We start from the raw sequence: 27,682 nt of genomic DNA, 5'->3' as shown, positions 1-27,682 counted from the left end.
TCAGGACACATACCTGGGTTGTGGGCTGCCTTCTCTCTCTCTCTCTTCCCCTCTCTCTAAAAATAAATAAATATTTTATAAATTGAAAAATTAAAAAGTACTAATCATGAAAGATACATTTTTCTGTATTAAAATATAAACTGTTTATCAAAAGGCACTACAAAATGAAAAGAAGCAAACTGAAGTACTTATAACAAATCACTGACAAAAATTTAACATCTAAAAGAAAGCTCAAAGAAACAATAAGAAAAAAGCAAACCATTCAACAGAAAACTGGACCAGAGAAGAGAAAATGTCTTGGCCAATAAACATGCGGAAAGATGCTTTTAATAATCACGGAAGAATGAGAACAAACCACAAGTAGATACTACTTCAAACGCAGTGAAATAACAAGGCCAGGTCTGGGTTGTGGCGACCGCCCACTCACGTGGCGCTGGATCCCCACGCGTACTCCGGCTTCAAGCGCGTCTGAAGACTCACCCGGCCGCCAGATGTAGACCTGGAATCCCTGGATCCGACAGCCCCGCCAGGCCTACCCAAGGGACTGGGACAGAGGGCCCAAGAATCAGATCCCCAGGGAGCTTACCCCAAATGAGCGTTGCTTAGCAACCGAGGCCAGCCAGGAGGTGGGGCCCACTCTACCGCACTTCCGCCCGTGTTCCGGCAGGCCGGAAGTGACGATAGGGGGCGGGTTGAGGAGGGCGGTGGCGGCGCTGGCTCGGGTGGTGGTGACTGGAGGACTCGCTGGCAGGTGAGTGAAGATGGGCCTGTACTTCTCGCTCGTGTACTAGACGGGGCCCCTCCTCTTCACTCTATACCTGGTTTCTCACCTTCGGCGACCCAGACTCCCAGGAGACCCCAGACCCCAAGGAGCTCGGCCGAGCTCGCGCCCACCTCCCCTTGGCATTCGAGCCCACGCGTGTGCGTTCAGAGGTGAGGGTGGGAAGGCTGCTGCAGAAGGTGGGGCCAGTTAGCTCCGCCAGCCCTTCCAGACCCAGTGGGTCAGCAGGTCCGATTTCCGCAGCCTGAACTTAAGTTGCGTTGAGTTTGAGCCCTTTTCCCCCAAAGACAGGATTCGACTCCCAGTAGGAAACTTCCCACCCCGTGTTGCCTGAACAGGTAAAATAGCCATTGCTACTCGTGCACTTGAGGGTGCTGCCTGGGTTGCTTAATTAAAAACATAGTAATACTAAAACAGAATGTCCATAAGAAGTTTCTTGCAAGGATCAGATAGTCATGTCCTCTTGTCAGGATATTGTTCAACTGGCAAAGTCACCCAAAGCTCAAATGATATTTACTCATTTGTAGGAGAGATCACTCATGTCTTGCCTGTCTTACTGAACAAAAGCAAGGCAGAGTTTAAAGGGAAAAAAACGCTGTCGTCTGTGAAAGAGTTCCCACCTCCTTGAACTGATTGGCTGATAGCTAGCAAAGAGAGTTCGCCCTTGAGCAGAATGATAAGTTAATCAGGATAGGCAATTGCAGTTTCTTGCTTTTCTTTAAGAAATCCTGTGATTTCAGCTGAGGAGCTTGTGTTTTGTGCTCCTCTCCAAGTACTGACTGCTAATGTCTTTCTAATGCCACCTCCAGGTGTCACCACTTCCTTCATGACAGTTTCACAGTGAGCATACAGCAGCTTAGATTAACTCAACAAGTACTGAGTGTCTGTGGAGTGCCAGCCATAATCTTAGGTGTGGAGGAGTGCTGAGGACATAGCACTGTACAAAACACAAAATTCTTGTCCTCAAGGAACTTAATTCTACAGGAGGATACCAATAACAAATAAGATAAAAAAGCAAAGTATGAATCATGCTAAACAGAAAATACAGAGCAGGGAAGGATGAAACAAAGGAAATGACCCAGGTATCATTTGGACGTTTACTAGGGCATTTTACCAGTTTTCTGGGTTCTTGTTGCATTGACTGGAGTGCTTTTGGCTCCAAGTGTCAAGAATCCATTAAAACTAGTTCACACTATGGAAGGATTCCACTGACTTTCATACAGGAAAGTCCAGGGGACCAGAAATAGGTGGGGCCAAGGGCTTAAATGAGATCATAAGGATTCGGAGACGTGGTGGTGGGCAGGGTCTTATTGCTCCCCTATTGTCTCACATAATGCTCTTTATTACTTTTTTCATCCACAAATTCAAACACTATCTCACAGTTTCTGGGGGTGTGCAGCGGCTTAGTCCGGTGATGGTTTATTACCTGTGGTTCAGTGAGTGCAGAGCAGTATAAAGGGGGAGGTCAGGTTTGAGTGGCCTTGAAGGCATAGTGGGAGTTACTAGATGAAGACAGGCAGAGGAACAGAGTGTACAAAAGATGAGCAGTGCGACCAGGGGAACAGCTGTTGGGCGTAGAGTTTGAGGAGCGAGGACACTAGAGGTAGGCAAGAGCCAGGCAATGAAAGGACGTGGAGCCACACTGGAGTGTCTGGACTTTGTTCTAAAGTTGTTAGGGATCTTTGAAGAGTTTTTAAGCAGGGGGTGACATGATCGGGAGATATTTTAGAACACTGTCTCTTGCAGTTTGAAGGAAAGAAGATTTGAGAGGGATACAGAAGTCCAGGTAGGGAGTTCTAAAAATAGGACCTAAAGCAGTGGCTTTTGGAAGGGGGCACTAAATTGAAGAGACAGAATTTGTTGGATGTTTCATAATGTACTGTATATCTTACTCAAACTTGGTCTCTATAAAGCCCACAAATTCAGTGAATTTTGTTTCCACTCTCATTTTGTAAAATCCTTCATGGAGCTTGGGTTGTCTGGATGTGGTGTCAAAAAGTAGAATAGAGAGGAGAAGATGCCGGAGGAGGAGGGGAGAATGCTGATTCCAAACTGAGTAACCAGGAAGCAGATGAAGCAGATGTTCAGAGACCAAGGGACATAGCTAAAATGCAGCAAATATTTAAAAATTGGAAGTGGGGCGTGAGGGAGAAGTGCACTGGCTTATAGATGAAAATGATCAGCTGTATGTTAGTAATTGTTGAACCTGGGTAATGGGTATATGGGCTGATGGTCTCCACTGTTATGAATATTTAAACATTTGCTTGTCAAAAAGTTTTTTGTTTTTTAAAGTATATTTTATTGATTATGCTATTACAGTTGTCCCAATTTTTTCTGCCCTTTATCCCCCTCTGCCCTGCACCCCGCTCCCTCCAGCATTCTTCCCCCACCCCCACCTTAGTTCATGTCCTTGGATCCTACACGTAATTTCTTTGGCTTCTCCACTTCCTATACTATTTTTAACCTCTCACTGTCTATTTTGAACCTACCAATTATACTCCTCATTCCCTGTACCTTTACTCCCCATTCTCCTCCCTCCCCCTCCCCACTGATAACCCTCCATGTGATCTCCATATCTGTGATTCTGTTCCTTTTCTAGTTGTTTGCTTAATTTTGTTTTTGTTTTGGATTTTTTTTAAGGTTCAGTTGTTGAAGGTTCTGAGTTTGTTATCATTTTACTGTTCATAGTTTTGATCTTCTTTTTCTTAGGTAAGTTCCTTTAACATTTCATATAAGAAGGGCTTGGTGATGATGAACTCCTTTAACTTGACTTTATCTGGGTAGCACTTTATCTGACCTTCCATTCTAAATGACAGCTTTGCTGGATAGAGGAATCCTGGATGTAGGTCCTTGCCTTTTTTGACTTTGAATACTTTCCAGCCCCTTCTTGCCTTTAAGATTTCTTTTGAGAAATCAGCTGACAGTCTTATGGGAGCTCCTTTGTAGGTAACTGTCTCCTTTTCTCTTCCTGCTTTTAAGATTTTCTCCTTATCTTTAACCTTGGGTAATGTAATTGTGATGTGCCTTGTGTATTCTTCCTTGGGCCCAACTGCTTTGGGACTCTCTGAGCTTCCTGGACTTCCTGGAAGTCTATTTCCTTTGCCAGATTGGGAAAGTTTTCCTTATTTGATCAAATAAGGAAATTTCTTTATCTTCCTCTTCTTCTGGCACTCCTATGATTTGGATGGTGGAATGTTTAAAGTTGTCTTGGGGGTTCCTAAGCCTCTCCTCTTTTTTTTTTTTTTTTTAATTCTTGTTTCTTCATTCTGTTTTGGTTGAATGTTTATTTCTTCCTTCTGTTTCAAATCATTAATTTGAGTCCCGGTTTCCTTCCCTTCACTCTTGGTTCCCTGTATATTTTTCTTTATTTCACTTTGCTTAGCCTTTACTTCTTCCTTTACTTTGCCTCCATACTCAGTCAGTTCTGTGAGCATCCTGATTACCAGAGATTTGAACTCTGCATCTGACAGGTTAGTTCTTTTTCTTGAGCTTTGATCTGTTCTTTCATTTGGCCATGTTTCTTTGTCTTGGTGCACTTGTTACGTTGTAAGGGGCAGAGCCTTAGGTATTCGAGAGGGAGGGGCAACCCACTTCCCTGCATTGTGGCACTGTATGTGGAAAAGGGTCACAGAGGGAACAATGCTGGTTACTTGGCTCTTGCCCCACTTTCAGTCACTTCCCCCACTACCCACAAGCGAATTGGGCCCTTCTGGTGTTGATTCCCAGGTAGGTGGGTTTGTTTATGTTCTAGGACTCCGTGGGTCCCTCCAGTGGACTCTCCTATGAGACTGGGAGTTTCTCCCACTGCTGCTGCAACCCCCACAAATTTTTACAGCCAGAGTTTTTGTTTTTAATTTTATGTATTTAGAGAGAGGGGAAGGGAGGTAGAAAGAGTGGGAGAGAAACATCAATGTGTGGCTGCCTCCTGTGCGCCCCCAACTGGAGACCAGGCCCACAACCATGTGCCCTGACTGGGAATTGAACTGGCGACCCTGTGGTTCACAGCCTGCACACAGTCCACTGAGCTACACCAGCCAGGGGTTTTGAGGCTTTATTCCAGAGGACCCCCACTGGAACCCTGTGTTGCACAGTCTGTCTCGCTCCCCAGTTCTTCCCAGTTTATCTGCATGCAAATGTGGAACCACCCAGTATGCCAGTCACCGCCTTGCTGTGTGTCGTCTCCACCCTGACTGCCCATCTGTGTTTCTCCTACCAGTCTGAATGAATGTTTCTTCTTTACCTCCTTGGTTTCAGACTTCCATACAGTTCAATTTTCTGGCAGTTCTGGTTATTTTTTGTTTTTAAATTGGTTGTTGTCCTTCTTTTGGTTGTGTAAGAGAAAGCAAAGGTGTATCTACCTACGCCTCCCTCTTGGCTGGGATCCATCAAAAAGTTTTTTAAAAGAATGATTATAAAGAAAGGAAATTAAAATTAAGTCCTACTTGTCTTTTAGTGTTGATCAAAAGTGATCAAGTAGAGTTATATATTCATCTTTTTGAGAGTTTTTGTTTTTCTCCTCCCCTTTATGTAAGGATAAAAGTAAATGGATTTGTAGGCCCTGGCTGGTGTGGCTCAGTGGATTGAGTGCTGGCCTGCAAACTGAAAAGTCACTGGTTTGATTCCCAGTCAGGGCACATGCCTGGGTTGTGGGTCAGGTTCCCAGTTGGGGGCATGTGAGAGACAACCATCTGATATTTCTCTCCCTCTCTTTCTCCTTCCCTTCCCCTCTTTCTAAAAATAAGTAAATAAAATCTAAAAAAAAAACAAAAAACAAGAAATGTAACACTGGTTTTTGGAGGGGTCAAAGGAGATAAAATCTGCCTTAGAAGTCAGGAAAATGTCTTACTCTGTTATTTTCTGGACAAACGTCTACAACTTATTCGATGTAATAGTTGCCTAAAATGCAAATAAATGCTCCTCCTTAACTTATTTTTAGGGGGTACTGTGAGCCGTCCTCAGTTACTCTGAAAGTTATGCCCTCACCTAAAGGAAGGGAACTGTGTGTTGAAGTTTATGCGTGACCGCGTATGCTGTGATGCCTTCGCCTTCATCCAGGCCCCATGACCTTCAGATGTGTCCTCCTTTGAAATATGATTAAGGGCCTATTCTTTGTCTTGGGCTTATTTGCTTGGTAAAGAGAGGAAGTAGTTGTTGAGCTGTAAACAGCTGAACACTGTGGCTGTCATTGTCTGGCTTTTGCTTTGCTCAGCCGAAAGTCCAATGCCGCCCAGTTGGATATTGTGGGCGCCTCCCACATACCCATGTGGGACCATCAGAGTATTTGCGCCACTCTTGGCCATGACCCAGACCTCCTAATGTAAAAAAGACATTCTTAAACCACTCTTCTTAAGGACAAGCATTTGAGTACACTTGGTATAAGATCAATTAGTGGTCACAGATCATGAAGTCTGTGCAAGAAGACGGGCCCTGGAGTGAAGAGAATGTGCGTTAGTACACCATCCTCTTGTTAGGGCTCCACGACTCTTTCCTCTCCATTTAATTGACGTTTACTGAACATTTGGCACAGGGGATGCGACAGAGCCCTCCTGCCCTTAAATAGCTATCAGTCAGCTGCAGGAGTGGTATCCTGAGTGCTTGGAAAGGAAAGGCCAAGTTCACTGGTGTGGAAGGTGGCTAACCCTGGCTCAGCAGTGCTCCCACAAGGCTTGGTGCTGTTCCAGCGGAGGCTTGGGGGCTGAGAGAGAGGGTTTCCCAGGCGGGGGACCCGTATGTGGGAAGTGTAGAAAATCAATATCCCTTACTGGTCGGGTCATAGCACAAGCTAAGTGGACAAAGGCAATTTAATAAAACAACATAAATGCCCAGTGAATAGAGGATCCCTCCCTTATTTGTGGGAGATAGATTTCAAGATCCCAGTGGATACCTAAAACCACAGATAATACCAAACCCTATGTATACTATGTCTTTTCCTTTATATACACATATATGATAAAGTTTAATTTATAAATTAGGCACAGTAAGAGAAAAATAATAATATAGTAAAATAGAACAGTTATAACAATATACTGTAGTAAGTTATGTGCATGTGGTCACTTGTGTCAGGGGATCACTTGCCATTTGCCACTTGCAGACCTTGGCTGACTGTGAGTAACTGGAACCACAGGCCGGGGGACAGCTGTACATGGCAAGACCCAGCTTGTGCTGTTCTGAGTGATTCCTGTGTTACAGAAAATAGTCCAGCAGGGTGTGAATTAGGGGCAAGCTCCCCAAAGGAAACAAAGAAATCTCTTTTCTCATTGAGACATTAAGAATGACTTTAGCCCTGACCGGGTGTGACTTGGTTGGTTGGGCATCGTTCTGCAAAGCAAAAGGTCGCCAGTTTGATTCCAGGTCAAGGCACATGCCTAGGTTACAGGTTTGGTTGCCAGTTGGGGTGCATATGAGAAGCAATCAATTGATGTTTTTCTCCCTCTCCTTCTCCCTCCCTTTCCCTCTCTCTAAAAATAAGTAAATTGGTTTCTTTTTTAAAGAGGCACGTTTGATGTCATTGGTATGTAGTGGTAGAGTGGTGAGGTGATCTTTTCATTTTTTTAAGCCATTGACAAAATCCTTTCAGTTTCTGTTAGTAGCTGGTGAAGCTAGATAGTAAAGTTAACCTTATTCAGAACTTTTCCCTAAATATTTCTTACATATTTTCTCTACTTAAAAAAACTTGTCTATTTCCTCCAAGTATCTCCTCTGCTTATATAAATGTATTTTTCTTTCTCTCTGTTTTTTTAATTTGCAGGTACACCTTTTTCCCTCTTGTTTTATTTTTTGAAATTTGAAGTAGCCTTGATTTAAATAATGTCTACTTCGTAAAATTGTCACCTTAGTGTGACTGAGAAATACAAAGAGTAGGTTTTGCATTTCATGTGCATTTCATGTGTTCTTCGAGTGCTAGAAAGCATTCATGTGGCTGTGCAGGAACTTCCAGGCACACAGAAGTGAACCTTCTCCTTAATTATTCCCTCACAGAAATTAAACTGTAGTTCCAGCTTCTCAAAATTCTCAGCTGAAACTAAAGTTACAATTTTCAGGCATGCAGTTAAAAAATAAACATTTTAGCCCTGGCTAGTGTGGCTCAATGGACTGAGCGTCAACCTGCAAACCAAAAGGTCACGAGTTTGATTCCTGGCCGGGACACATGCCTGAGTTGTAGGCCAGGCCCCTAGTTGGGGGCATGCAAGAGGCAACCAGTTGATGTTTCTCTCCCTCTCCTCCCCCTCCCTTCCCTTTTAAAAACTTTAATCTGATTTATTATTAAAGTACCCTGACATGACCTCTTCTCAAAAAAAAGAGCTATCGAATGCTAATAAAAAAAATTAGACCACCTACTTTTTTATTGATTGATTGATTTTAGAGAGAAAAGGAGGAGAAACATTGATTTTTGTTGTTCTACTTTTTTCTGTATTCATTGGTTGATTTTTTTTTATCCTCACCTGAGAACATTTTGTCATTTCTTTTAGTTTTTAGAAAGAGGAAGGGCGAGAGAGAAACATGATTGGTTGCCTCCCACACACACCCAGAATGGGGATCACACGCAACCAGACTGGGGATCGAACCAGCAACCTATGTATGTGCCCCAACTGGGAATTGAACCTGCAACCTTTTGGTTATGGGACAATGCTCCAACCAACTAAGCCACACCAGCTAGATCCATTGGTTGATTCTTGTATGTGCCCTGACAGGACATTGAACCCACAACTTTGGTGTATCCAGATGATGCTCTAATCAACTGAGCTACCTGACCAGAGAGACCCCTGCTTTCAAAATATCTGTCGAATTCCCAGTTGTTTGTTTTGGCAGGTTTTTTTTCTGCTCTTGGTAGAATATTTATGCTTCCTTATCTATTTAAAAAACAATTAGGGTGAGACTTTTTTTGTTTCTAATTTTCTGTTCTGTCTGACTCAGTAAACCCTAGAGAAAGAGCTCTTGGAGAAAAAGGAAACACTCTTTATTTCCTTTCTGCATGTACAGGGTCCGGCGAAGTAATACCTGTTCGAGTATGATTGGTACGATAATAACATGGGTGCAATAATTTATAGTTCTAATTAGAACATTTCACCTAAAATGTCATACAGTGTGTTTGAGTATGATATTGTTATGTTACAGAGTTACATGCTTATGACTTTGTAATAAAAGATCTTATAATAAAAAGGGGTATTATTTGTGCCAGGCCATGTACTATAGCATGCCTACCCTTGAAAAATCAATGAACTGCATAAACCATCATTTTATTTTATTGCTTTTCCCCATGAGTAGAGTTTCCACCCTGGGTGGCATAGCCTGTACACTTCTGGGAGGACAGGGGTGGCAGCTCAGACACGCTCACAATCGCCAGGTGTGTCTGCTTTCTCACAGTTCCTTAGTGCCAGGGGAATAATCTCAAAATCCATACATGTGGACTATGTTTATTTCACTCGGTTACCCTTAGAGTCACATCTTTTACCTTAATATGTATCATATTGATAGATTTTCTTTCTCATCCCTTACATTTTTCTTCATTTGTTTTGTTTTATTGGACATTTAGTCAAAATGGACTTTATAGTTACCCTTCCTTCCTTCCTTCCCTCCTTCCTTCCCCCCTTTCTTCCTTCCTTCCTTCCCTCCTTCCTTCCTCCCTTCCTTCCTTCCTTCCTTCCTTCCTTCCTTCCTTCCCCTTACCTGAGGACACCTTAATTTGCTTTTTTAGAGAGAGAGAGGGGAAGGGAGAGAAAGAAACATCAATGTGAGAGAATCACTGATGGGTTGCCTTTGTACGCACCCAGACTGGGGATCTGTGCCAGGTCTGGGGATCATGCACATCCAGAGTTGAGGGGCTTTGCATGTGCCGGCACCCAGACCAGGGATGAACCCGCAACCTAGGTTATGTGCCCTGACCGCGAATCAAATCCTAACCTTTCTGTTACAGGATGATGCTCCAACCACTGGGCCACACAGGCCAGATCATGTAGTTATCACTTCTGAAGCTCAGAATTGATAGGAAAAAATGCCAATCAATGACTGTCTGAAAATCCTGTGACTCAGTTTCTAATTTCTGTCCTCAAGACCACCAGCTTGTTAGAAGAGACAGAAAGAACATTGGATGCAAATGAGGTAAAGATATCGATCTCTGAACCTCATGGTCTTTTTCCTCATTTTTTCTTCAACTGTTTTGTCTTCACAGCTTTTATTTTAGATGAAAATTGCTTAATTCCTTTTTGGTATCTGGAAAGCATTCATTTCATACACAGGGTAGGACAAAAGTAGGTTTACGGTTGTGAGTATGCAAAACACAGAGTCTATTTTTGAATTATTTATTTATTTATGTATTTTTAATTTATTGATTTTAGAAAGAGGAGAGGGGAGAGAGAGACAAAGAAACATCGATTTGTTGCTCTGCTTATTTCTGCATTCATTGGTTGCTTCTTGTATGTGCCCTGACTGGAGATCAAACCTGCAATTTTGGAGTATTGGGATGATGCCCTAACCAACTGAACCACCCAACCAGGTCGTGTTATTTTTCATTAATTATTATATTATTTTTTCCATAGGAACAACTGTAAGTCTACTTTTGCCTCACTCTGTATTTGTGGACACATAATGGATTTTGTTTCCCTTTAAGACCTGTTGACTTGATATGAACAGACATTACCAGTTCCCTGGGATTCCTATTCTCCAGGCATTGCACATTGAATTTTTCCAGCTTCAAGATAGCCATTTCTGTCCCTGAGTTGAGCTGTTTCATGCTCAGTGTCTGTGGGTTTTCCCCGTGCTAGCCAATGAGGAGCCAAAAAACACCCTTAGTGTCAGAGATATGGTTTGTCCAGGTGTGTGGTTTGCAGATGTTTCATTGTGATATTAGAGGTAAAATACCTTGAAGTTTCTCTTACTACATCTTTTTTTTAAACAGTAAATCCTTTTCTTTTTTTTTAAGATTTTATTTATTTATTTTTAGAGAGGGAAGGGAGGGAGAAAGACAGAGAGAGAGAAACATCAATGTGCAGTTGCTGAGGGTCATGGCCTGCAACCCAGGCATGTGCCCTGACTGGGAATCGAACCTGCGACACTTTGGTTTGCAGCCCGTGCTCAATCCACTGAGCTATGCCAGCCAGGCGCCTCTTCCTACATCTTTATCTGGAACTTAACCTGTGTTATTTGAAACAAAAAGAAAAAAAGCTATGAGTTTATAAACATCAATTCAGTTTAGGAGAAAGCATCTGGTATTTTATTTTTGATCCTGTTCAGATCAGGCCCCTATTGGTAGAGCCTGAAGCCCTCCCACCCCCTAATGCCCACAGGTAAGCCAAAATGATGGCTGACAGTATTCATCACTTTGCAAAAAATGTAAACTTACAACTTCAGGAAGCTGAGCAAACCTGAAACAGGATAAACTCAAAGAAATCCATGCCAAGATAGACTATAATTAAACTTCTGGAAAAAAAAAAAAGAAGAAAAAGAATTGACATGTTACTTATGGGGAAACACAATTCAAATGACAGATTTCTTGTCAGAAACGTTGAAGGCCAGAAGGAAGTGGCGTCACATTTGTCAAGTGCTGAAAGCAAAGAACCTATGAAACCCCAAGTTGTTTTTTGAGAGAACACTTCTGAAGGCAGGGGACAGTGGAACAAGGAAAGGCTTAAGGTAAAAAGAGCAACAGGAGAGCCTAGGCGGGCCTCCGTCAGCTCATTGGGGAGTCAGAGAGAGGGGGCTTTGGGGACATGTTCGGGGGTTAGCCCGGGATGAACTGCTGCTGCTGCCCACTGCAAGTTCTGAACTGGAGCTCTAAATAACATTCAGGTGATCCACAGGAAGTCAGGGAAAGAACCAAGGAGAAGAAAACAGGGAACAAATTACTAAAAGGCAGATTAAAGGCCTAACATATCGATAATTTCCTTGAAAGTAAATAGTCTGAAAATAAAAGATTACAGAGTGGATTAAAAAAAAAAAATGATCCTGGTTGCAAGTCTCGTGGGGACCCTTAGGGTTTAAGGGAAAGAAAATTCATGTGAAAAGGAGATTTGAGTGGGCATGCCCCAAGGAGAGCGTGCCTCAAAGCCGGAGATGTTTACCTGGTGAAATTATTCTTCAAGAATGATGGAGAAATAAAGACATTTTCAAATGAGGCAAATTAATTTGTTGCCAGTAGACCTACTTTAGAAGTATGAGTGAAGGAATTTCTTGAAACAGAAAGGAAATGATAAAAGAAGGAATCTTGAAAGCTTAGGGAGAAAAAAAATAGAAAAAGCACAAATATGAGTAAATGTCACAGATTTTTCTTCTTGAGTTTTCTAAATTGATGGTTGGAACAAAAACTATAATATTGATGTGGTTTTCAATGTATACAGAGGAAATATTTAATATAATACGCACAAGGACAGGTAAAGGAATTAAAGGGAAGTTCATTTTCTACATTTCACTTGAAGTGCAATAGAAAAATGCCAACACCAGTAGATTGCACTAAGTTAGGTGTGTCTAGTGTCATACTCAGAGCAACACTGCAGATAAGTGAGGCTGAAGTTCTAAATAACATTCAGGTGATCCACAGGAAGTCAGGAAAAGAGAACCAAGGGGAAAAAAAACAGGGGACAAACTACTAAAAGGCAGATTAAAGGCCTAACATATCGATAATTTCCTTGAAGGTAAATAGTCTGAAAATAAAAGATTGCAGAGTGGATTTTAAAAAATGATCCAGCTCTTGCCCCGGAGCTCAGTTTGTTAGAGCATAGGCCAGACGCGCCCAGGGTGCGGGTTCCATGGCAGGTCATGGCGCACTCGGGAAGCAACCAGTGAACACGAAAAAAACATGCAACAACAAACCGACGTCTTTGTCTCTGTCTCTCTCTTTCTTCCTCCTCCCCTCCCTCCCTCCCTCCCTTCCTCCCTCTCTCTAAAAATCAATCAGTACATTAAAATTGTTTTTTAATGATCTAGCCCCGGCCACGTGGCTCAGTTGGTTGGGGTGTTGCCCTGAACATCAAAAAGATTGTAAGATTGTGGGTTCAATCCCGTCAGGGTGCAAATGGGAGGCAACCGATCAATGTTTCTCTCTCTCATCCCCCTCCCACTCCCCCGCCCCATCCTCTCTCTCTCTGAAATTAATTTTTTTTTAAAGATTTTATTCATTTATTTTTAGAGAGGGAAGGGAGGGAGAAAGAGAGAGAGAGAGAGAAACATCAATGTGTGGTTGCTGGGGGTCATAACCTGCAACCCAGGCATGTGCCCTGACTGGGAATCAAACCTGCGACACTTTGGTTCACAGCCCGCGCTCAATCCACTGAGCTATGCAAGCCAGGTCTGAAATTAATTTTTTAAAAAATACCCTCAGGTGAGCATTAAAAAAATAAAATTAAATTAAAAATTATCCACGTATTGTCTAAAAGAAACCTGCTTCAAATATAATGAAACAGGAGAATTGAAAGTAAAAGGATAGAAAAAGATACACGTATATCATGCAGGCATTAATCAGAAAATAACCATCTTAATGGCAGAGTAGACTTCAAGGCAGGATGGTTCATTGGGCGCAACACGGAGGAAAGGACAGCCTGCCCGGAAAATACTGCGGTCCTAAACATGCACGCGCTGACAACAGAGCTGCAGTTTCCTCATTAATTTTTTTAAATACTTCTTCAGTTTACTATTTCATTAATTTCCTCTCTTGTTTTTATTCCCTCCTATCTTTTACTTACTTTGAGTTGAATTACTTTTTTCCCTAATCTCAGCTCATGGTTGAAATACTGATTTGAAATCTTTCTAATATAGGTATTTAGGGTTATAAATTTCCCCACATATAGCTTTAGCAACATTCTGCAATTTTTTAAATGTTTGTTTTCATTCAGTTTAAAATATTTATTTATTTTTCTATTTTATTCATTCATTCATTCATTTTAGAGCGAGGGAAAGGGAGGGAGAGAGGGAGGGACACATCACTGTACGAGAGAAACATCTTCCTCTCTCACACATGCCCTCAACCAGGGACCTGGTCTGCAGCCCTGGCATGTGCCCTGACTGGGAATCCAACTGAAGACCTGTCAGTTCACAGGTGGGCGCTCAGTCCACTAAGCCACACCAGCCAGAGCTAAGATATTTTATTTTTTAATTTTATTTTTATTTTTGACTTTAGAGAGGGGAAGGGAGGAGGAACAAGAGGGAGGGAAACATTGATGCAAGAGAGAAACATCCACTGGTTGGTTACCTTCCTTGAAAGCCCCAACTGGGGACCAAAGCAGCAACCCAGGCATGCCCTGGTCGGGAATTGAACATGCGACCTTTAGTTTTGCGGGACAACGCCCAACCAATTGAGCCACAGCGGCCAGGATTAAATATTTTACTTTTCATTTTCTTCTTTTACCCATGGATATTTTGAAGTGTCATTTAATTTTCAGACAATTTTTTAATATTGTCTGAATATATTTTTTTATATTGATTTCTAATATTGCTATTTTTAAAAACCAAAAAGATGTTATTGTTCCACCTGGTATATCAGATATTTTTCTTTTTTAGTACAACACATATACACTCACTTGTGGCTGGTAAATCTGCCTCTGGTTTGTATGATGGCAATAAGTGTACTGAAATTGTGTATTTCTGTAAAGAACACCAGTGTTCTCAGATTATTTAGGAAATCTGCAAGCTGAGACATCTGAGGTCTGAGGATGACTAGGAAACGCCTTCTCCTTCATTAATGTGGAACTGTAAGTTCTAAATTACAAGAATTGGCCCTGGCTGGTGTGGCTCAGTGGATTGAGCAGTGACTTGTGAACCAAAGGGTTGCCGCTTCAATTCCCAGTCAGGGCACACGCTTGGGTTGCAGGCCCCGTCTCCAGGAGGGGGCACGCAAAAGGCAACCACACATTGATGTTTCTCTCCCTTACTTCCCCTCTCTCTAAAAATAAATAAAATCTATTAAAAAAAAACTACAAGAATTGCAGCCCAAGCTCAGTCTTTAGTCTAGCATCAGGAAAGCCCTGCCTCCCCAACCAAAAGAAGAGGGCCGTGGGAACAGTGGAAGCCTGCTGCACGCATGCACACTGCCTCCTCTTTCTCACATTCTTTGTGAAGCCCCCTTGTAGAAGGTACTCCTATAAGGGTGGAGGTCACAAAACTTCACTGGAAGACTTTTAAGGAATCTTTAGTGCAAAGAGCTTATGTTCCTTAGGGAAGTTCAGGTTTTAAGGATCTCAAATATAGAGCCTTGACTCCTTGGGAGGCTTCAGACTTGAAACAATTCTTTTTTTCCCCAAAGATTTTATTTATATTTATTTTTAGAGATAGGAGAAGGGAGGGAGAGAGGGAAAGGACATTGGTGGAGCATGAAACATCCATCAGTTGCCTCTAGTAGGTGCCCCTACCGGGACCGAACCCCAGCATGTGCCCTGACCGGGAACCGAACTGGTTATCTCTCACTTTGAGGAACAACACCCAACCAACTGAGCCTCACTGGTCATGGCAATCTTGAAACAGTTCTTTTAATAGGAAAAGAGGAAGCCAGTGAGATGATCGAGATCTAATGTGTGGAGAAGAGTCACATTTCTGGTCATGTTTTAAAAACACACCTTAGGCATGCCAGTGCACAGAGCAGTTTTCGAGGGAGCCATAATAAACTGCTAACTGTCCTGGCCTGCTGGTTTAGTTGGTTGGAGCGTCATCTCATACACCAAAAGGTTTCAGGTTCAATCCCCAGTCTGGGCGGTACAGGAGACAACTGATTGATGTTTCTCTCGCCCATTGGGGTGTGTATTTGTGTGTGTGTGTCACTCTAAAATCAGTGAACATATCCTCGGGTGAGGATTAAAAAGCAAACTGCTAACGGGCTTCTCCTCTTGAGCTTGGGGGCCACAAGAAGGAGGGAAATTTACGCTTTTATACCTTTCAAATATGTTATGTGTAATATATTGCTGACTTAAAAAAAATAGGACCCCAAACTACATTAGTAGTAATTGTTTTGCACTATCCTTTGCTTTTAGCTTTAGGGATCCCCATAGCTTAGGGATTCTAAGACCAACCAGCAGGTTGGTTACTGGGAGAGGCTCTTCCTCCCTTCCTTTGCTTTCCTTCTGGATGACAGTGGGGGTAAAGTCTCCACTCAGGGGTCAGAGGCAAGGGAAACCTAGTCATCATCTGATGGTGAAAGTGGGGCGCCCTCCATCCTTCACCTGACGCATTCACAGGCTGCCTGAGATGCATTTCACCAACAGCTTTACAATCCCTAGATCCGCCTGTCCAGATCCAATCACCAGATGCACCAGCGGCTGTCCAGAACCTAATGTTGAACCCGTCTTCTGGGCGCTCCTGCCACAAGGTAGGTCTGGGAAACTCGGTTCAGAGACAGTGTGAACAGTTGTGTCATTTTGAGCAGATGCCACTCATTCTTGCATAGACAGTCTTAGAGCAATTTCCTGCTGTCTCCTGGTAAACGCTCCCGCTTTTGACTGATGAGGGCAGCTCGAGCTCTGAGAGCTTCAGTTTCTTGCCCAACATTTTAAAGCTCTTAAGCAAGAGGACTTTACAGATAGAGCTTTTAAAATAAGGAATTTTAGAATTCTGAATTCTCATTCAGTTTTCTTTCCTTTACTGAAGGAATTGATGTGTTTTGATTATTTCAAACATCCTCTTACTGGGGACAAAGTGGCCAGGCGTGCTGAGTAAGCGGCTTGTCTGTCGGTCAAGGTTCTGCCGCTGGCTCTTTCCCTAGTTACCCCTGCAGGCACCCTGCCCTGCCTCACCCACACCCACGTCAGGTGCGTGGGTTTGGTGAGGTCCCTGGTCATAAGTCACTGTTTGATTTCCAGCGTTGAACTTACTACCTTTGACAGACACACCTTTTCTGCCTTCCAACATGGTAAGGTAAAAACTTATCTCAGCGCTAAGGAGAATGTACACAGATTTGTTTGGTTTTCCTTTTAAATTGTGGTAAAATACACATGACGTAAAGTTTATCATCAGTGGCATTTAGTGCTCGTGATGTTTCCCGACCAGCACCACCACGTCTGTCCCCCCAGAAGGAAACCCCGCTCAGATTAGTGGCCAGTTGTCCCCGTTTCCCCTCCCCCAGCCCTCGGCGACCGCTATCACCTGTTCTGGACGTTTCATATAAATAGAATCATAAAATATGTGACCTTTCATGTCTGGATTATTTTTCATGGAGCAGAAGTGTTTTCAAGGCTCATCTGTGCTGTAGTGTGCAAGCGCTTTGTTCCTCTTAGGGCCAAGGAACACTCCATTGCACACAATTACCACACTGTGCTTATCCATTCATCTGTTGAGGACATTTGGGTTGTTAGAAATAATGAAGTTATGAATATTTGTTTACACATTTGGTATGGGTCTGTTTTCATTTTGGGGGGCTTAGAAGCACAATTGCTGGATCACATGGTAACTCTGTGTCTAACTTCTCGAGGAGCCGCCAGACCGGTCCACGGCAGGTGCGCCGTTTGCCACTCTCACCAGCAGTGCCCAAAGCTCCCAATTTCTCCACGTCCTCGCCAGCGCTTTTCGTTGTTTGTTTTAAATCCTCGCCCGAGGCTATGGTTACTGATTTTAGACAGAGAGGAAGGGAGGGAGAAACATTGATGTGAGAGAGAAACTGATCGGTTGTCTTCTGTACACACCTTGACCGGGGCTGGAACCCGAAACCTTTTGATGCATGGGACGATGCTCCAACCAACTGAGTCACCAGGTTAGGGTAACACTTGTCATTTTTAGTTTTTGTAATTAAAGCTACCCTAGTGGGTATATACACAGGTTTTTAAACGAATTGTTTTTAGGAAATGGAGGAAACCGGTTAAAGTCAAACAATAAGAAATCTACACCAGAAGCAGCAGTCCCGAGTCTCTCCCAACCCCCTCTAGCCATTCCTGGAGGGAGTGCGTTTCTGTTGTTTCTCCCGGGTTCCACCTCCGCTTCGCCTCTGGCATGTTCTGTTTCACTCATTTTGAGTCTTTGGCTAGGTGAGCGTGACAATTTACTCGGGCTCATGTGATTCCTTCCTTTCTCTTAATACAGTTTGTGTTAGTTAGGACATTGGTTTGACTGCTTAAAATGGATCAAAACAACAAATATATTGCCTTACACAAGATAGAAGTTTGTTTCTTTCTCATTTAATAAGGAACTCCAGGATCAATAGTGGTGGTTTCCAACTACCAGGGACCCACGCTCTTTCTGTCCTGCGACTTCACCGTCTTCGGAAGTGTTTTCCATCTTATTTTTCAAGGTGGCCGCTCCAGGTTTCCCCAACCTCCACCCCCCGTTCAGCCATAGGAAGGGGAACAGGGCAGGAGAGAGCTTATTCTCCACCATAAAGGCTCAGAAGCTGTGCATGTCCCCTGTCCTCATCCATGCAGCTGTCCACTTTCTTCCATGTGACTTCTGACATATTTTATCTTGTTATTAACAATTACCTAGTGTCCCCCGGCTGATGTGGCTCAGTTGACTGGACATCATCCCGAGAATGGAAAGGTCTCCAGTTTGATTCCTGGCGAGGGCACAGGCCTGGGTTGCAGGGTTGGTCCCCCAGGGCATGTATGGAAGGCAACCAACTGCTATTTCTCTCCCTCTCTTTCTCCCTCCCTTTCCCTCCCTCCAAAAATAAAATAAAATTTTAAAATAATAACAATTAGCTAGTGTTTGAGTGCTTCATATGTGTCAGATATTGTTCTAAATGCTGCTTTCTATTCACTTGCTAATCTGACCCTCCAAACAGTCTCCTAAGTAGATCTTGTTTCCCATTTACAGGTAAGGACATCAGGCACCGTCACGTCAAGGAGCTGCCCAGGGCACACGGTGTGCGGGGCCAGGCTCCAGAGCCTGCCTCCACTCGTGATGCTTTTAAATTGGGGTCCGTGACCCTCCAGGGGGTCCCACCAGGCCATGCTTTCCATCTGTACTTTAGGCTGGCAGAAGGCTTATCAGAACTGCTCAGCCCAAGAGCTGACAGGGCTTTCTTAGTTAATGTTTAGTCATTATCAGCCCCAGCCCAGCACTGCCCTGCAGCTCCCTAGGCTTGTCTCAGGGTCAGGGGGCAAGAAATGTCAGTGTATGAGGGATGACAATATTTCCTGTGCTGGCTCTATATCAATTTACCATTCTGAATTAAAGGCTTTCCTAAGTGGAATCATTGACACCCTAAGCATTTATTTAGCTTTGATTTCTTGGGCTGATGGCCCGCAGTCACCACTGCCACCGTGCTCCTACGCCGCTGAGGACAGCAGCACCTTGGAGATCATATCGCACTGCAGCTCTTACCCGTCTCTCGTTTTATTGACACAGTGATCAGGAGGCAAACCTTGTGATGTGTGCACGATGGACCCCAAGGACTTGGAAGCTGAAATCCACCCTTTGAAGAACGAAGATGGGAAATTGCAGGAGAACCTGGGAAGCCAATTGAAAAAGGAAGAGAACTTGAAAGGCACTCCTCAGCAGTCTCGCCTTTCCCGATGCCGGACGGCGGCGTTTTTCCTCTCACTGTTCATCTGCCTTTTGGTGGTGTTTGTGATTTCCTTCATCGTCCCGTGTCCAGACAGACTGGCATTACAGGGGGCGTGGAGGATCAATTACAACACAGCAGGTGCGTCGCCCCCACACCCCCGCGATGACATTCTGTCTTCTGGGTGGGCCGTGAGTGCAGCACGTGTGTCTGGGAATGTAAAGTCATCTATTTTTTTTTAAGTCAACAACGTTTTGTTTGTTTGTTTTAAGATTTTATTTATTTTTAGAGAGAAGGGAAGGGAGGGAGAAAGAGGGACAGAAACACCAGTGTGTGGTTGCCTCTCATATTCGCCCCCCACTGGGGACCTGGCCCGCAACCCAGGCATGTGCCCTGACTGGGAATTGAACCAGTAACCCTTTGGTTCGCAGGCCAGTGCTCAATCCACTGGGCTACACCAGCCAGGGCTTAAGTCACCAACTTTTATTATCCCTCACATATTTCATGCAAAAGAGAATGTGGCAAGTGGCTCAGGGTGGAATGAAAAACAATTGCACGTTTGAACGTTTTGCTGTGCCTACTCTGGGAGCAGGGTCTCCCTGACGTCACACACACAGCTGCACCGGTCCGATGCTCCTTTGCGGACTCAGCTCTGGGCACAATGGGCACGGCCCGGGGGGCAGCACAAGCAGCAACTCTCCCTGCAGGCGGGACACCTGCATCAGCTGGCGCACATGCAGGATCTGCCAGTGGGGCAAGAGCACTGGGGGCCCATTTCCATCAGAGAGGAGGGAGGAGGTCCAAAGCTAGAGGAGAAGAGGCATTTGCGCTGGTGCAGCGCATGGTAGAAGTCATCGACCCTTAGTGGCTGCCAGGTCTGTGTCCATTGTTTTCCTGGAATTTGGGAGGAGCCACCAGTGCAGCTTCTCAGTAAAACTGGAGGGCCTGCTGTGGAAGCATAGCAGCCTGCTCTCCCATTTTAGAAAGGACCAGCTAGTGGCCCTTTATACTTTTCAGAATTAAAAAAAAAAAACAGTAACTGGCGGAAGAGATATGGAGAAGGCAGTTCAGAAATGTGGCAAATACGCAACTGATCTCGTATTCCAATCTTCTTGAAGGGTTTAGCTAGAGTAAAGCACGTTTTTATTTCTCATACAATTAGCAGTCTGGAATCTTTCCTCTATAAAAAGCAACTGAATCAGCCTCTCTCTGGACACTCCAGTTCTTTCTTAGAGTTGACTTTTATTTTTATTTTTATTTTTCCTATGCTTTTATCGTTACAGCAGAGAAATCATTACCAAAACCAAATTTGTGATTTCCTGTGTTTTCTGCTAAGAGTTTTACCGTTTGAGCTCTTTCATCCATTTCGAGTGCATTTTGTATACGGTGTAAGGGACAATTTCATTCTTAGTTTATCCTTTGAGTCCTCAAACAAAAGGTGAGACCCTAATGCGTGAGGAAGTGTGGTGTCTTTCGAACCCAAGCTGATGTAAGGAGGAACTCGCACCCGAACGAAGGTGCTCAGAACGTCCAGTCGTGCGCCCCGGGGTTGTGTTTGCACCTTGATAGAGGCCGACCTCTGACGCTGGCACCCATCGTGTGGATGAAGAATCGCTGGCCTTCTGAGGAGGCATGGGACACTTCGGTCCCCGTGGTCATCTCCCAGGGGTAGGCTCTGACTGGCACTGAGCCCTGAGGCACAGAGAAGCAGGTCATGTCAGACACGGTGCAGCCCTTACACTAGGCATGGCCTGAAGGATGTACCATAGTCTGTGGTTCTCTTTTTCAGTCACCTACGACTTTCTGGCCACAAAAGACATAAACAGGGACAAGGTCCAAGATGTTCTCTTTCTTTATAAAAACAGCAGCAGCAGCAACAATTTCAACCAGTCCTGCGCCGATGAAGGTAATTTTGTTTCTGTCTGAAGGATGAAACACCCTGTAGGAAGAGGAATCCTTACTTTTGCAGTGTTTGGGAGAAGCAGTGGTAGAATTTCTGGAAATCGTCATTGCCTTTCATTTGTAGCAGGACTAGAAAGAGACAGGGGCAAGCTCCAGTCTCAGCACCCACCCTGCTTGACTGCTGACCCCCACGGGGTCAACACTGGGGCCCCCATGGGTGTGGGGCGGGGAAAGGGCCTCGGTGGGAAGGGAATGAGCCCAGGCGGTAGGGGCCATGGCAGGGAACACGGTGTGAGGGAGAACTGGCAGTGCGTGGGCTGCATGCTCGGCCCCACGGCGTCGGGTCTGTCCCTTCCAGGCTTTGCCTCTCCCTGCTCCTTCGTGGCCGCCGTGTCCGGAGCCAATGGCAGCATCCTCTGGGAGAGGCCTGCAGCCCAGGATGGAGGCCTTGTGTTGTGTGATGTGGCTCAGCCGAGGGACAGCGGGGCAGCTCCCGCCTGCATCCTCGTGGGCAGAGCTGGTTCTTTCATCGCAGTCAACTCATCTACAGGTAGGCAGTGCCCTCTGCACCCGCCCTGGGCCACCTCCAGTGGGGGCCGACGGCAGCGTGCTCTGAGCAGCGCCGGCCTGTGCTCTCTCTCGGGCAGTGCAACTGGGTGGGAAGGGTGGGTAGAGGGTGGGAAGGACACAGCCACTTCGCAGTCACACACCAAAGCTACTCTGACATGTCACACACCATTGTGTCTTGTCACCTGGTTAAATCTTGCGTGAGGGGGCATGGCAGGGCGCTTTCTGTGGAGTGGCAGTGACACAGAGGAGGAGCCTGGCTGCTGCTTGTCACAGGGAGTTCGTGGCCGCAGCCTTCTCTTGCAGCACCCATGCAAGCGCAGGCATGCTGCAGGGGAGTGGAGACCAGGGTGCCCGTGCTCCAGACTCGAGGGTGCTCCTCGTCACCGCTGTGTTCGGGCACTGAGGGGATGGATGGCCACTCATTCCTTACCAAGGTCTTGAGTCAGTCTGGGCCTTGACACTAGATTTGGTGGATGTTAGCATTTCCCTTACAAGTTGTGGTTTTAAGGATATGGAGGAAAATAAAGAGTAGGCTTGAAATATTTTAAGAAAAGGAATCAGCCTTTTTTTTTTAGATTTTATTTTATATATTTTTAGAGAGGGGGGAAGGGAGGGAGAAACAGAGGGAGAGAAACATCGATCAGCTGCTTCTCACACATCCCCAGCGGGGTTGTAGCAGGCGTGTTACACGTGCCCCCACAACCCAGGCATGTGCCCTGACTGGGAATCACACTGGTAGCCTTTCAGTTCACAGGTTGGTGCTCAATCTACTGAGCCACACCAGCCAGGACAGGAATCAGTCTTTAAAAAAGGACAAGATGATGCTGGGTCAGAAGCTGTTACCTCAGGACCTGCAGTCGCCAGGTGTAGCCCTAAGCACCTTCCTTCTCTCCTTCTGAAAGGCAAAGGCCCAGGCCACTGTGCCAGGGCCTTCATGGTGGCAGAGGGTCCACCTTTGAGCCCAGCAGCAGACGGGTCCTGAGGGGCCTCAGGACATGGTGAGGTCAGGCCCTGTCCCTCCAGATGGGGAGAGTCAGCGTTGGTCCGAAAGTTCCCTGGAACCAAATGTTAGAAAATGGGTAAACAAAAGGTGGGGAAGTTCTGCGGTTCCCAGAAGTGATGCTTTAACACTCTGCTGTATAAGCCCCTGGACTTTTTGCACACGCGCACATCGGTGTACTCACAGTTTCACCTGCCTTCAGCCCCCTGTTGGCAGGTGTGTCATTTCCGAGCGGGAGTATCTGTGCACTTGCCAGGCCACATGCGGTGGAAGGGGGTCTGGGGCCGGCACCCAGTGATGTGTGTTTGGTTTTAGGGGAGACCCTGTGGAGACAGCCCAGCAGCTTCGGAAGGAACACTTCCATCCTAAGCCCTTTACTCCAGGTGCCTGACCTTGATGCCGATGGGGCCCCAGATCTGCTGGTGCTCACCCAAGAGGAAAAGGAGGTACAGCTCTCCTCCCGAGTCACGGCAGCCCATGTGCCACGTGGTCTCTCCCTTCTCTGCTCCGTGGTTCCCTTGTACTTACTTCCCAGGCAGAGTTTGGGTCTGGCTGCTGTCAGGGGACTTGCCAAGGCCCTTGCCCCTGGTGCCTGCAGACCCAGTGCACTGGGGCAGCTCTGCGTGCCTCCCCAGGAGCAGGCGTGCACTTCCCGTGTGCCCACTGTGGCATGGGTGAAGCTGCGAGGATAGGGAGGGACTCGAGCCTGGGAGGCAGGCCACGCACAGACACCTGATACCAGACACTTAAAGCATTCTTTCCTCAAACCAGGGGGCTTTTGACCCTTTTTCCTCCCATGTTTTGCAGGTTAGCAGCTACCTCTATTCAGGCAGCACCGGGCACCAGATTGGCCACCGGGACAGCCTCAGTGTGGACAAGACCAGTGACTTCCTCCTTTACGTCACCAGGGCGGGTGCCCACTACATCCTTCTTTCCTGCGGTATGTCCCACCTGCCAGGCCCCAGCACGGCCCCGCTTGCAGAGGCCATGCTGGTCTCAGGTGGGCAGCACACCCTGGAGAAAGCAGGTGCGAGGGCATCCGCAGCTGCCGTGAGGCTCTGCTCGTCACTCCTGCTTTTATTCTAGGGATTCAGAGGAATCGTTGACAGGCTGAGAAAGCCACAGGTGGTCTCACCACCCGCTCAAGGAGGCACAATGTGTTTCCAGAGGTGGGGCTGATGGGCGCACAGCCTCCTGGTCTCCTAGCAACAACCCCTGGTGACCTGAGGCTCTTCTTTGTTTTGAGTAGCAAGTTCGCTCTGTGGCCGCTCTGTGAAGGACATCTATGAAAAAGTGACCAGGAGACAGAGCCCGCTAAGGAGAGACCCCAGCTGGGAAGACATGCTCAACGCCACCAAGCATGGGCTGTTTTTGCACAGGTGGGCCTGGGTGGCGTCACACAGGCCGGGTCATGTTCCTCAGTGCTCAGAGCAGTCGGGGCTGAGGGCCTGGCCGCTGGTACTGTGAGGTCCCCCTGGGCTCCAACTCTGGACCTGGGTGAATAGAAGCCACATGAAAACCAGGGAAGCCCTGCCTATTGTGGCTCAGTTGGTTAGGCTTTGTCCCACAAAGTGAAAGGTTGCTGGTTTGATTCCCAGTTGGGGCACATGCCTAGGTTGTGTGTTTGGTCCCTGGTTGGAGCTTGTTTGAGAGACCACTGATCAATGTATCTCTCTCACACCAGTGTTTCTTTCCCTCTCTTCTTCCCTCTCTTCCCCACTCTCTCTAAAAATAAAATCTTTTTTTTAAGATTGTATTTATTTTTTAGAGAGAAGGAAAGGAGAGAGATAGGAAGAGAGACATCAATGTGTGGTTGCTGCTCGTGTGCCCCGACCTGGGGCCCTTGCTGGGAACCCAGGGATGTGCCCTGACTGGTAATCAAACCGGCGACCCTTTGGTTTGCAGGCCTGTGCTCAATCCACTGAGCTACACCTGCCAGGGGAACAAATAAAATCTTTATAAAAACAAAACAGCCCTGGCTGGTGTGGCTCAGTGGTTGAGTGCCAGCCTGCGAATCAAAGGGTTGCTGGTTCGATGTCCAGTCAGGGCACAGGCCTGGCTTCCCAGCCAGGGCTCCAGGTCGGGGCACACGAGCAGCAATCACACACTGACGTTTCTCTCCCTTTCCTTCTCCCTCCCTTCCCCTCTCTAAAAAAAAATAAATGAAATCTTTAAAGAAAATCTTTAAAAAAAAAAAAAAACAGGGAAAAGTTTCCCAACAGTAGGCTCACCCTCTCTCCATGCACGGGGAGGGTCTTGTTTGATATTCTCAAGTTAGGGAACTAAGAAATATGGGGTGCTCATGGGAGTCCGGTGGGCAGTGCTTGGGGAGGGTCCCTGCCCCTGGGCTCTGTGTCCAAGCTGTGCCCTCCCACCTCCTCCAGCCCTGGAGCCATCAGTCATCTGATGAACGTTCCCGGGAATGGCGGCGATGACCTCCTCCTCGTGGGTTCGGAGGCCTGCATGCTGCTGGACGGACAGGAGCTGGCCCCCAGGTGGACCTTCGGCGTAGCCCACGTCCTCAGGTATGGGGTCTGCTCCAGGAACGCGTGCGGTTGTCACAAGCTGGGCACCACCAGCCCACCCCTTCAGCAACCCTGGGGTCAAGGCCCCCCACTGGAAGGGGTGAGAGGGCTGGAATGCTTCTGCGAGGGGCCTCTTGCCGGCCCACTGGTGCTGCCCTGCACTGAGAGGCTGGTGAAGCCCTCTGCCCCTGCCCCTGCCTAAGTTCAGCCAAGGAGAAAATGGGTGGCGTGCCTGTCCCCAGGTATCTCCTCACAGAGACCCCTGTGACTTCTTCTCTGTTTGTCTAGAAAACCCACCCTTGGTCACTACAAACCTGACACCCTGGCTGTGGTCATTGAGAATGGAACTGGCGTTGACAGACAGGTTGGCTCCACTTCCTTTTTGTGGTCTCACCTTTGTTCATAGCTGAGGAAAATTAGTCTGAACAGCAGGCAGGGCTGCGGCTTGGAGGCTGAGCTAGGACAAGAGAGGCCTCGGGGACATCCTAGTCAGCCTCAGGGAGCACCTCGTCCAGGGCCGGCATAGCTGAGGGCCCACGTGCCTGTGCGACCCCACGTCAGTGCCCCCATGCTGTCTTCTCCTTCCCCAGATCCTGCTCCTGGACCTCAGCACTGGGGCCGTCCTGTGGAGCCAGGCCCTTCCAGGCCTCCCTGGGCACCCTCCGTCGGCCAGCCTGCCCACTGCAGACCACCGCTCCGCCTTCTTCTTCTGGGGCCTCCACGAGCTGGTTGATGCCAACCAGATGGTACGGGCAGAGCTCACAGCCCAGACACGCCCAGCCCAGGAGGCAGGGCCAGAGGCTCAAGGCCAGTGTTAGGTCCCTCCTTGAGGAGCTAATTGGCTGACTGGACGTACACAGATAAACAGGAGCCGTGGGAGGTTATGGGGGATAAGGCAATTCCCTGGCCACAGGGGAGGCCAGGGCTTGAGTCTGCCTCTGGAGCAGAGACGAGGGGAATCTGGGATGTACAGGGCCAGCGTGGGGGAAGAGGGATGGAAGGTGGGGACTCCAGGCGGGGACTCCAGGACACACAGGTCTGGTCGTGGTCACTGTGAGGAGTGTCTCATTAGAGATGGGCACAGCATTACCCAGCTACCAGGCCCAGGACACTTGGGTTCTTGGCCCAGGTGCGGAGATGGCCGCAGCCCTGGTCAGCCCCGAGCCCCATTGCTAGTTCTCCCTGCAGGAGCCCCGAGACAGCCAACACAGCCTGTACATGTTTCACCCCACCCTGCCCAGCGTCCTGCTGGAGCTGGCCAACGTCTCCACCAACATCGTGGCCTTCCAAGGTGAGTGCAGCGTTGGTGCGGTCCTGGGCCCCGCCCACAGGGAGGTCTGCCGAGTCTGGTCCCAAGAGACCTGACCACTATGTCCTCCCCAGTGGCCCTGTTTGAGCCGGGTCGCCACGCTGCCTACATCCTCCTCACGGGCCCGGACAGTGCGGATGCACCCGGCCTCGTCTCCATGGCCAAGCACAAGGTGCAGGACCTCATCCTGAGCAGCCGGGTGGTTCGCCTGACCGAGGGTGTGACGGACAGCGACCAGGCCATCAGGGACCGGCTCTCCCGCCTGCGGTACCGGAGTGAGACCTAGACGCACAGTGGCCAGTGCACATGCGAGAGGCTGCAGCTGCTGCAGGCAAACACCCCAGGAAGCTGGCCCTCATCCCCTGGACCTGTGCACTGACGCCCCACACTGAGCCTGGCCATGCTGTCCCCGGGGCTCCCTGCATCCCCAGGGACGTGGGTGGGTGAGGGGACACCCAGACCTCTCCTGCCCAGCACCCTGTGTCCTTACACAGTCCTCACTCTGTGCCCCAGTGGGGTCACATGCTCAAGGCCAGCTGCCTTCGCTGTGGTCGGCAGGGGGCAGAGCCCAGACCCCTCCAGTGGAAGCACCCACTCCATTTCCCATCTTAGCTCGTCTCACTCTGCACTGTCCCCCTGAGATCATGCTGCTCAGAGGTGGTGGGCCCTGGGGTGGCGTCAGGGCAGCAGTGCGACCTCGGGCAGTACCAGCCCCCTGCGCTTCTGGCGTGGTTGGTGGTGCCTTGCTGTGGGGACCCCCTTCGACCCAGCTTGTGAGGAACTCGGCTTGCAGGACGTGATGGGCGGCCCCGCCGGTGGGTGCCCCGAGGCGGGTTTCCACCCCTGTGCTGGCTGCTCGTCCTGTGAATTTCCCAAGGAACTGGCCATAGGACACGCACTGGGGTCATTCTGTACCCTCTTCGTACACACTGGAGTCACTTGTCCCACTTGTCCCTGTACCCCAGGTGGAGCCAGCTCCCCCATTCCTGGTGCTCAGCTCTCCCTGGCATTGGTGTCCCCTGACACAGGACTCACCTCTGTGCCTTGCTGCACCCCAGGACCGCTGGGGTGTGTGCAGCCCAGCTGCGCCCGGGCAAAATAAATAAACCTTGATGGCTCTGGGTACCACAGGAAGAAAATAGAATAAATGGTTTTTGCACTGGCTGGAAAGGCCCCAGAGGGCACA

At 47.4% G+C, this 27,682-nt stretch overlaps 1 protein-coding gene across 5 annotated transcripts; it reads left to right on the top strand.

Annotated features, from left to right (window-relative positions):
* The first annotated feature begins 681 nt into the window (after positions 1-681).
* Positions 682-27,682, top strand: FAM234A (family with sequence similarity 234 member A). Of its 5 annotated transcripts, none has more exons than XM_028527003.2 (13): positions 682-751; positions 15,979-16,067; positions 19,034-19,331; positions 20,980-21,096; positions 21,451-21,642; positions 22,978-23,108; positions 23,470-23,602; positions 23,912-24,041; positions 25,047-25,187; positions 25,476-25,551; positions 25,778-25,933; positions 26,376-26,478; positions 26,571-27,682. In XM_028527003.2, the coding sequence occupies exons 3-13, from the start codon at positions 19,067-19,069 to the stop codon at positions 26,780-26,782; spliced, it is 1,656 nt and encodes a 551-aa protein (XP_028382804.1). In that variant the 5' UTR covers positions 682-751; positions 15,979-16,067; positions 19,034-19,066; the 3' UTR covers positions 26,783-27,682. The 5 variants fall into 5 exon arrangements, with proteins under 5 accessions (XP_028382804.1, XP_035877064.1, XP_035877063.1 ...); XM_036021170.1 differs by lacking the exon at positions 682-751 and adding an exon at positions 1,101-1,119; XM_036021168.1 differs by lacking the exon at positions 682-751 and adding an exon at positions 9,701-9,880.

Source organism: Phyllostomus discolor, chromosome 3 (genome assembly GCF_004126475.2).
Source record: "Phyllostomus discolor isolate MPI-MPIP mPhyDis1 chromosome 3, mPhyDis1.pri.v3, whole genome shotgun sequence".
Lineage (NCBI taxonomy): Eukaryota > Metazoa > Chordata > Mammalia > Chiroptera > Phyllostomidae > Phyllostomus > Phyllostomus discolor.
The sequence above is the reverse complement of the archived record's forward strand: the minus strand, read 5'-3'. Positions and strand labels throughout refer to the sequence as shown.

Excerpts from the sequence above, each read along its gene's own strand:
- FAM234A (XM_028527003.2), top strand. The coding sequence starts at position 19,067 with ATGGACCCCAAGGACTTGGAAGCTGAAATCCACCCTTTGAAGAACGAA. Across the intron at positions 21,643-22,977 it reads CGCAGTCAACTCATCTACAG|GGGAGACCCTGTGGAGACAG; the intron begins GTAGGCAGTGCC and ends GTTTGGTTTTAG. Across the intron at positions 26,479-26,570 it reads CAACATCGTGGCCTTCCAAG|TGGCCCTGTTTGAGCCGGGT; the intron begins GTGAGTGCAGCG and ends TGTCCTCCCCAG.